Here is a 10,844-nt window from a genome sequence, read left to right as displayed (position 1 = left end):
GAGAGAGAAGGCAGGGGCGGAACTTAGATGGTCTACCCAATTGGCCTTGCATGAAAAGCTGCGCTTAGAGGCCTCAGGAGAAGAGAAGGACCTCCCCCTCTTAAGTTAGGCTAGCCAGACCACCTCCCTCTTCAAACAGCGGGCAACTCTTGTAAATCCCATTTGAATCCCCTGAAGGCATTCCTTTGTAGACGGAGAGTCTCTGAGAATTTGCATCTGTATGACCCTGTGAAGTAATGTATTAAAAGCTATAGATGTCTGTGTATGTTTGGGCATTGGAGTAAAGTGGGGGCTAAGGGAATCTTGACAGTAAGCACATAATTTTATGAACAGTTGCTGCTGTATTCCAGACTAGCCCAATTTATTTTATTATTTGGGAGTAAATAATTATAGATTGATACATATCAGCATTAACTACAAGTATTGAATAGTTTTTGAACATGGATAAGTTGTAATGAATGTTGACATATAATTGTAGTACATCACTTATGTCTCACACTCAGTTTGATAACTGTAAAGAGTGCTACTGTGAAAATGGTTGCTTCAATGCTGGATATAGAAGACCGATCCCCCCAAGTATTTCTAGTTGTACCTTTATTAAACTGTGGAGCATGGGGAAGTACTTGTATAGTGTGTGCCAATTCAGTGAGCATCAACAAAATAGCAGATAAATTTGAAAATAGCAAATATCAGAATAGTTCTTAGAAAGCTGAAATATTCTGAATAAGGACTGGCTAGTATGTTTTATGCACTTATCCTATGGGACACCTCTTACATCCTGAACCTGAAAGATGCTCTACAGTTCAGAGTGTGTTTGGATTAAAGGGCAGCACTTAAATCTGTAAAGCTCCATGGACATGAAGGTATAATGAACAAAAATTTCAATCACATTCATTTCAGATAATTTATTTCCACCATCTTCTCCAAGACACAGTTTTACTACATTTAATGAGCAAACTATGCATCCTTTTCGATACATGGCATGGATGGATTTTCTTCCCAAGTTCAGCTCTCAATGCATTGCCATTTAATCAAATCTCACTCCAAATCTTCCTGCCTGGCTATGTGCAGTATTAACATATCTGTAAACTTGGCTAATTCCATCTCATCACCTCCATTCTCAAAAACCACAGATGCTCTAGCCTTCCAGCAAGACAAGAAATATCACAGTCTTCAAGTTAATAATTCATATCTATGGACCTTAGTGTACAAAGCCATCAGCTCCAGGCCCACAATCAGCCTCCCCTTGATTTCAACCTCCCACCTGACTTGAGTCAGTCACCCTCCTGCAAATACTGGTTCTGATCCCATCTCTTCATCTCTGACACACTTTTCTGTACAGTTTCAGCCTGCAGTGACTGTGATAATCTAGTTTACACTACAGGCTTCATTGAGTGCAGAAAAGCAGGAAATGCAAAAAAGGGGTCAAAACTGGTTTCCCAGCAGGAAGTGTGCTGTAACACCTATGCGTTCCTCCAGAAGTCAAGATGGCTATCTCAGGCAATCCTCAACATAGAAATTTCCATAGAAATCTGATTCCCATATAAATGGTACATTTGGTTTTATTAAACAACATTGGTAATTGGAAACTGGTTCAAAATGAGGAGACAGTTCTCATCATGGATATGCAATTATACTTTCCCATTGCAAATATCACATAACAAAATGTTGTGTTATGCTCTCTTCTATCAATAGTGAGATACTGAGAATCTGTATTAATTTAGGATGGGAATTGGGATATTCAGTTCCTTTGCCCTGTGAAAACAGAACCATCATTGTTATTCTTTCTGGTGCATGTAAGTTTGCTCCCTGTCATTTTTAAATAGGTTGTTTGTTTGTTTGTTTGTTTTTAGTGTACCTATGTATGCCTAACAGCTGAGTTTTGCTTCCATGGAAGGTAGACGTTTTTACTGAGATTCCCCTTCTTGATACTTCTGTGAGTGCCTCTGAGACTGGAGGAATGGCTGGCCTGTGCTGGTGAAACCCAAGACTTTATGGCTGCTAAATCCTCTGTGATGTGAATTGTGATGGGCTGTATGCTCAGTGTTAGGTGCCTCCTTGTTTTTTTCTTCATGCTTGTGCTTGGGTACTTCCAGACTCTTCTCTACGTGTGTGGTAGCTTCAGTTGTCATCACATGAGTATTCGGGGTGTTATTCACCTGTGAAAGTAACATCAGGTATGCAGATGAACTCAAGGTGAAGAGAGACATAACATTTTAAGGGTGAAGACAGATGTTTATATCTTGCCGTGAATCCACATTCAGCCCTTTTAAGGCAAATGTATAAGCTTACGAGTCCCCTGGACTGCAAGGAGGTCAAATCCGTCCATCCTAAAGGAAATCAACCCTGACTGCTCATTGGAAGGACAGATACTGAAGGTGAAGCTCAAATATTTCTCTTCACCTAACGCGAAGAGAAAACCCCCTGGAAAAGACCCTGATGTTGGGAAAGACTGAAGGCAAAAGGAGAAGGGGACGGCAGAGGATGAGATGCCTAGGTAGCATCACCGATGCAATGAATATGGACTTGAGCACGCTCCGGGAGAGAGCGCAGGACAGGAAGGCCTGGCGTGCTATGGTCCATGGAGTCACGAAGAGTCGGACGTGACTGAACGACTGAACAACAACAATAAGCTTCCAAAGTGAACTGGGTTCAGGAGCAGATGGTTCTTCCTGTTTTCAGGAGAAGATGGCTGTGCAGAGTGCTGATTGGGTGTCTCTCTGTTGTAACAATCAGGAAGCCACCTCGCTCCATTTCCCCAACCAGATTTGCAGAGTGTGCTGATTGACTGGTGATTGGGCAGTCATGAAGCCACCCTATCATTGACCCAGACTAATTATTAAAGTTTTTTTTTTTTTTTTTAAGAGAGCAGTTTTTAAAAGGTGATGAATAGTTTTAATGAACAAACAGGCTGGGTGTCGGGGGAGGGGGAGAAAGTTGGAAAAAGCCCAAAGGCTGAAAGGGAAGGGTCAAAAATCTGCACTGGCGTCTGAGTTAGGTATATCTGTCAACAGGAATGGGGAAGGAGAGAAGCAGAGCTTGCCACAGAAAAACCTGCACTGACTACTGGAAGCAGGTGCATTTATCTTCACTCTAGGAGCATCTCTACACCAGCCTAAAATCCTGCATTTAAAACGGGGCTTTCTGCTTCCGTTTTAAATGCAGGATCACAACTGATTCCCTTTACATGTGCTTCCTTTCCCACTCCCCCTTATCTGAGTCTTCCATATGTTTAATTGATCTAGCTCCTCTTCTTGCTGCTTTTTGGAAGGAACTCAAACGGAACAGAAGCCAGAAGCGGCGAATTTGATAGCTCATTATCACTGATCTATTTAAAAATGGAATTAAGGTCATTTAGAACAGTAGATGCCTTGGAAGTTCACGGTGTCATCTAAAGGGCCTGCAAACTTCTGTGAGTGAGCAATCTCCATAGCAGGATAAAAGCTCCATGTGAAGGAGCCCTAGGTTTGGTGGAAATCATATGAAACACATTTGCTGTATTCTATCGAATTTGCATTAAGGGAGTGAAAGTTTGTTCACATTTCAAGTATGGTGGAAACAATGTGAACAAATATCAGCTGCCCTCTTCACCTTAGACACCCTACCAGGGCCGGTGTCAAAGGCTGGCATAGTTGGGCACCTGCTAAGGGCTCACACCCCAGCAGAAGCCCATTGACAAGAACCTCCTGGAGTTGTTCCTCCTTTTCACCATTGTAGCCTGCTCGTTCACCTCCCTCTTACTCTGACGCAGACAAGGTGATGGTGAGAAGGGAAGCAGTAGACACCACTGACTCCCTGCTCCCTGGCTTTCTGTCTGCCTGTCAAGAAGCAAGTGGTAACAATGATGAGAAGAAGAATGAGGGGCAATAGCCACTGGTGACAATGGTGGAGAGGGCGGACTCTCTGAGGGAGCAGGGTCACTGAGGGTGTCTTGCCCAATGGCCCTCAAAAACCTGGAGCCAGCACTGCATGGACTCGATGGCCTTGTAGGCCCCTTCCAACCCTACTATTCTATACTATTCTATGATTCACCCTACACAGAAACAAACTGCTGGAGCACCGATGAGGCAGGGTGGACATGGGCACTAGTGGGCAGGACAGAAGCTATTTCTTCTATCCAAGGAACAATGTCCCCTTATGAATAGGGAACAGGAAGCACTTCCATCTGGCAACTAAAGGCAGTTGTTTGTTTTTATCTAACACTGAGAGCAGCCACCCATGGCTACAGAGTGAGGCTCAAACTACAAATGACAAGAGACAGAGGTCTGGCTCCACCATTAATAAAGCAAGAGGGAGAGGGTCCCATTTTCAGAACAAAGGGGTGCATGGGTGAGGGGAGAAGAAACTTTCCTGCCCAATAGCATCTCCCCCCCCCCACGACCAGTTAATCTCACCTCCAGTACCAGAGCTCCGCTGGAGAGAACAGGAGCTAGGGGTAAAGCCACTGGGGACATAAGCTATAGTTGTTGTTGGGACTCTTTTTGCTCAACATCATGGTTTGGTACCCTTTTTGGGCCTGTGGGCACATTTAGCAATTTGGGAGACTGTCCTGGGCACCATCACCAAATGGCTGCCATGGGAGGCATGGCTAGTCACAAACGACAAGTAATGTGCCCAAAAGAATGAGTAAAAGGCAGAGTTGGGGTCTGAGCCCTGAGCCCCCAACACACTAAACAAGTCCTTTGAATCCACACTTTTCAGCACGAATAGAAACCTATTTCACAGAAGGCAAACTCTTTTTTTCTCTCACACCCCTCTGCCAGCTGACTAATTCCCCCCTATTTTGTTTCTCTTTCACTCTGGATACATTCTCCTACACCCTCTCTCACCCTGGCTCACCACCTATAGACATGTTCTGTCTCTGTCTCTCTCTCTCTCACACACACACACCTTGGTGGGTGCCAAGAAAAGTGTCCAGTGGCACACTGATGCCCAGAGGCACCATGTTGCCTACCCCTGCTCAACATGGACTAACGCCACCACATTTGTGACTGGGGGAGACCTGGGCTTAAATAAACAGATCTGTTGCCCTCACGTGCAATTTGAGTCTGCAGTTATCCTTTCAGATGCTTTGATTTCTCCACAAGATGAAAGGTGCTTTGTAGCCTCCCAACATCCTTTCTCCTTGCTCACTGTAGTAGCTCAGAGTGGGGGTGTACGATGCTACTCCCCCTTCACTTTGGGCACTCCCATCCCCACTGTAAGAAGGATGCAATCAGGAATCTTCTATAATTCCTAGTCAGAGGATCAGGTTGAGCAAATGAAGAAATGTCTGGCTTAAAAAGGAGAGGTGGAGAGGGAGAGGGTTCTGGTTCCTACCTCCTGGCTGCTGTTAGAGGAGTACCAGGAACAATTGCCACAGTAGTCTTTGTGGTGTGTGTAGCGCACAGCTGCTTCAACATATGGTAAGTGCAGAAAACTGTATGGCAACTGGATGTGGAAAGCTAGCCTGCTGCACCTGCAAAGTCCAAGAGCCATGGAAAGAGAAAAGGACACAGAGTTGATGTCAGGAGAATCTAGGACCCATCCATGTGTGTCAGGAAAGAATATAACCTGGCCTGAATTGTCTCAACTGGCCTGTCTTTTCTCAAAGACAGACAAGGCATTGCCTGAGGAGGACAGTGCATTTACCCCTTGGCCTCTCAACTCTTTTTTTGGGGGGGGGGGGTTATTTATTGTTTACTGCAAAGGTGTTTGAAGTTATTTTCTAACAATAAAAGAACTCTCCCTCCCACCTCCTCAATTATACAGTAACTGAAACAAGACATACAACAATAGGCCTCCATTTCCCATGCTTCCCTCTCCCCTGCCCCCTGCCCCCCGCCTCCCACCTTCCCTTCTGGTCACTGATATGTGCTTTGTTCTGTGTCTTACTTATTAAACCATTTACAATGAGCAGGCAGAATCTAATTGGGCACTTACACCCCTGCCAATTCTCTTATGCACCACCCACACTTTTGCGCAAGTGGCCCCCAACACTTGCGCAATAGCGATTTAGTGTTTACGAGGCAACCTGAAATGAACGGAAATGCTCATTTCTGGAAGGAAGCAGGTCAGTAAGCTCTGCTCATTTGGGGGCTCACTCTAGGAAACACTAAATCTCCCATGCGTAAACTGTAGCTCCCATCTGCACAACAGAATTGGCGGAACACACCGCTTGTAGAAGGGAATCGGTGGGGCATAAAGGAATCGGCGAGGATGTAAGCGCCCTGTTGGATTCTGCCCATTACTTTCACATCTGCTAGTTTGCCTGTGATGGTGTTATATTAAAGATAAAACGAAAGAGAGAAAGAGAGAGAGGGGGGAAGAAAGGGGGAATTTTAAAAAAAGGAAAGGAAGACTATAAAAATAGAACAGAAAATAGTGTCGATAGTATCAGTTGGTTGCCAGTGCACGGGGGAAGAACATATCCTCCACTCCTCAGTCCACAAAGAGTTCTAAAAAATTATCCCAGACATTTTGGAATGTATCTTTTCTCCTTATTTTTATGGAAACAATTTATTAATGTGCTGCAATACTTAAACTCTGGTCCTGTCGCAGTTTTCAGTCTCCAGGTACGTCTTACATAATGGTAAGGAGAAACACACACATGTATCCTCAAAGAACCATAGCTCAGGCACTAATTATAATATTGTTTGGAAAATAAAGCAATGACAACCTAATTCACCAAATGCTTGGTGCTGGTAAGCCATGATGGAAATAAACTATGTGTGCAAATGAAGGAAGAAAATGGAACAAAGGAGGAGGCACTTTAGATAGTGCCTGATAATGTAAGATGGCACTAAATTAGGGAGGAGATTGAACCTCAAGGCTTTTTGATCACGTATTCAGGAATGCTGGATTCCAGGCACCATCCATTGTACCTCACTCGGTTCTCTGCTGGCTGTGGTATTCAAGCTACAGATAGGTTTACACAGGCCTTTTTATACTGAATTCATTTGAGTGACCTCCCCTGCAGGTGATAGGAGTTTGTAACCCTGTTAATTTCTTTGCAAATTAGCCTGGCTGGTCCATGATCTCCAGAGCTTTGGACCCCAGGGGGCAGGGAGAGCAGATGCATAAGAAGGAACTGGCTCTCCATGGCCTTGCTTGGAAGGGAAATTAGTTTTTTTTCCTGTGTTAAGCACTGACCTGTCATAAACCAGGAAGTCATCCTTGTCCCCATCTAGAATTTGCCAGACATCAGGCTCCAGGATCTGCTGCTGATAAACTGGAACTCCTTCCGGGGCATGCCGTTTGAGCTCCCAGTACATAGCCCTGGAGAAGGGAGTCTTCTCATTGACAATCATGAAGTTGATATTGGCCACTCCTTCATGGGACAGCTTCTTCTGCAAGCTGCCAAGGCTGGTGGCAGAATGAACAAGCAACATTTAGGAAATGAAGTACACAGACATAAGTCCCCAGCCCTTGCCATCCCCATATACCATCTGGGCTATGAGTCTGCTCAAAGGCCCCTTCATTTATTTACCAATTACTGAAATGGTCATTATGGCAGTCAGTACTGCACAGATCTAGCAAGATGTTATATTAGGTATTATGCTTGAGCTGTAAGTCATGAAGTAAACTGCACTCATCTTCCACATGTATGTTATATCTTGCTTACTACAGCCAAGGCTGAAAGATATGAGCTTCTACACACCTGGTTTATCTTGCAACTTGACCAGGGCTTCCACTTCCAAATTCTTTGTGGGATTAAGCTTGGCTCTTTCACACACACTTCCTCTTTTGGGTGTGTATGTGTGCAAGTTCTATATGTTTCATTATACAGCCACTAGATGGTGCTGCTGTTATAGCATAACTCTCTCTTTACACAGACAAATTCAATTTGTTTTTGTTTTTATTTTAATACCTCATTTATCTCTGTTTCAAATAAAGCCACATAAATGGTTGGAAATCATGGGAGAGGCACTGGAGGTTGACTATGTCATGTAAAGGACCCGCAAAAGTAACCAATTTAAATAACAAGATAAAAGCCCCTTGTGAAGAAGCCCTATAAGTCACTAAACGGAATTTATGGAGAATCCAACCTCTCTTAACATTTGATTAATTCCCCATTCAGTTCATTTTAGCCCTGCTGAAAGACTTCCCTCATGAAGGCTCCTGTACCCACAACTGTCACCACCAGCACACATTCCAGCAGGCTGTACAAGCAGGGCCATTCCACCAGCCTTGCTGAAAGACTACTTAATTTTTTCCTCTTTCCTTTGCAGCCTCTTTTCCTTTTATGTCAGGTCTTTTTAGATTGTAAGCCTGAGGGCACGTACTGTCTTGTTTTTACTGGGTAAAATCCAGCATGAGTCCTACTTAGAGCAGACCTGTTGAAATGAATAGGACTTAGTCATGACTAAGTCCCATTCATTTCAATGGGTCTACTCTATGTAGGACTTATGTTGGATTTTACCCACTAGTTGCATGTAAGCTGCTCCAAGCGGGATCCAAATACTTTAAATAAACAATAAGTGGTTTCCTGGCAGAAACCTTAGTGGCAAAGATGTGGCTTTAGAGTTAGATATTGTTCCGATATTGTTACTGAACACCAGAGACAGAGAGGATTCCAACCCATATCTGACACTGTAGCATACAGCCCTTGAGCCAAACAGTCATCTCTATGGAGTGAGCTCACCTGGCAGCCTGCTTGAGACAGAACTGTCAGCTGGCTTTTAACAGGGCAACCACTGTCACATAGCCCTCCATCCCAGCCATTGGAGCCGTCCCATTGATCTTCCAGAGTGGTGCAGGCTGGCATATCCGGGTCCTGTTCTCAGCCACTTCTGCCAGCACAGTAGCAATCACCAGTCCCAGCAGCAAGGTTGTTGTGGCTAGGGCTGAGTAGCTCATCCTGGCCACCTCCCTTCAGCCTATAGTAGAAGAGAGCAGCGTTAAGGAGCTCCCCCAGAAGGTCAGACTCATTTGCAAACCTAAGCAGACTTGTTGTTGTTCAGTCGTTGTGTCCAACTCTTCGTGACCCCATGGACCATAGCACGCCAGGCCTTCCTGTCTGAGTAAATATAGTAAGGATTATTCTGCCCAGATCCATGTCCTAGGGTAGTCCCAGATGAGGTTTTTACTGTGTAATCACACTGCCTCATTCATTCACAGAATTTTACAGGCGGTCCAGATGTCAAAGTCTTCCATTTGTAGCCCTTCCGTGTTTACCCACTGCTTCTTCCATATTTTTTCTTACCAGAAAAAAAACCAATCTGTTAAGGAGAAAAAAATGGAATAGCTGCACAGTGCTTTCTGATTAGCAATGCTAGGAGCTCTTTCTTTGGAAGCACCCCTAGTATCTTGCCTTTAAAGTGATCAGTGAGTAATGGCTGCCTGGGCTTTCAGCTGGAGCACAACCAGACACAGAGAAGGCATTCCTAGAAGAGGCCAGCACAGCAGAGGCCAATGAGGTGGTAAACCTGGTATATACACACACACATACACATATATATGCACACACATACACACCAGGTTTATACCACACACACACACACACACACACACACGGTATATATGGTATAAACCGGGGAGGGGGAAATCTATCTCCGGCACATAGAACATTAGCAGTGCAATCCTTTGCATGTTTATGTGACTGTAAATCACATTGTCTCCAATGGAGTTTACTCCTTAGTATGTTTAAGATTGCAGGTTATATACAGTATACCAGGTATATATGGCTCTGTATGCCCCGTTGGGAAAGGTGAAGGGCATGCAGAGGCAATTTCCTTGGGAACTGCTGCTTCAAGCAGATATTCCAACATTGCATATGTTTAAAGCTATGCTCCATTTTGTCTTCCCATCCTTGACTTTTCATCTGCAGCATGTAAGTTTTAAACATTCTTAGGTTTTATTTTAAAGTTTTATTTTAAATCCAGCAGCCCCAGCCTAAAGCATAAGAGTATAACACATTGCAGCTTGAATATTAATTTTGCACAAAAATTCCTTTAGGTTCCTGGGGGGGGTTTTGTGAGCATCACAGGGATGAAATCTCAATAAGAGTTTTTCTGATTTCCAACTCCCTGGTTAAAAATATACCCAAGACTTCTCACACTAGTGAGAAAAATCATCCCACCATGATTCAGCCATACCATCCTAATCTCTCAATAAAAATATTTATTTGGAATGTCCTTGTGCTGATCCCAGAAAAGAGACAAAATAGGGAAGCAAATGTCTTTGGTTGAACCATCTTGCCAGGATGCTTCCCTCCTGCTTGGCAGTAGCTTAAACAGGTCCTAAGCATACCACCACCATTGCAAGCAGCTGGTACCATGAAGCTGGTCACGAAGTCACTGTCATCCCCTACTTGCCACTGCAGAGGCTGCATGCAATCCCATCCTTTGACTCAGCATTCCCTTCCCACATACTCCTTACCTTCCCACCTTCAATAAAACAGGCTTGGGGAGAGCAGTGGAGTGGAGCAAACCCCAAGTTCAGATAATGAGGGTGCTAAATTTCATTATGTTTGTTCACTGCAAGACTCAAAACCTTTCATGTTCTCATCCACAGAAGTCAGTCCATTGAAAGGTGACACCTTCCCAATGTTTGGTCTCTCAGGATTCCACTAGGACTTTGTTCATGGAAGTGATCATACTTTTTTTTTTTTACTTCCTTCTTTGGATCCTTTCAGCCCTTCCTTTTTTGTGATACATCTCTCTCATAAGACCCCCCTGCCAGCAGCCAGATACCTTGACCACCTGCAAACCTTCTTCTTGGTAAGAATTAACATTCCCCCTGCAAGTGTCTGCACTCAGAATTCCTAATAAGGCGATACTCTGCCTTTTTCCTGGTGACTCCAGCTGTTGTTCTACTCCGTCCTCTGAGGAAACCTTGGACTCTGATGTTCCTGACCTCCCATC

At 44.2% G+C, this 10,844-nt stretch overlaps 1 protein-coding gene across 3 annotated transcripts; it reads right to left on the bottom strand.

The window, feature by feature from the left end:
* Positions 1-338: 338 nt before the first annotated feature.
* LOC146348263 (selenoprotein Pb-like) lies at positions 339-10,844 on the bottom strand. Of its 3 annotated transcripts, none has more exons than XM_084852683.1 (5): positions 10,360-10,844; positions 8,624-9,200; positions 7,132-7,344; positions 5,320-5,458; positions 339-2,159 (listed from the first exon to the last, which is right to left on the bottom strand). In XM_084852683.1, the coding sequence occupies exons 2-5, from the start codon at positions 8,836-8,838 to the stop codon at positions 1,908-1,910; spliced, it is 819 nt and encodes a 272-aa protein (XP_084708809.1). In that variant the 5' UTR covers positions 8,839-9,200; positions 10,360-10,844; the 3' UTR covers positions 339-1,907. The 3 variants fall into 3 exon arrangements, with proteins under 3 accessions (XP_084708809.1, XP_084708808.1, XP_084708807.1); XM_084852682.1 differs by having other exon boundaries at positions 8,624-8,858; positions 10,674-10,844; XM_084852681.1 differs by having other exon boundaries at positions 8,624-8,858; positions 10,765-10,844.

This window comes from Heloderma suspectum, chromosome 4 (assembly GCF_057233095.1).
Source record: "Heloderma suspectum isolate Gila_16-S chromosome 4, 16-S_ref, whole genome shotgun sequence".
Classification (NCBI taxonomy): Eukaryota; Metazoa; Chordata; class Lepidosauria; order Squamata; family Helodermatidae; genus Heloderma; species Heloderma suspectum.
This window is presented reverse-complemented; position numbering and strand designations above follow the sequence as displayed.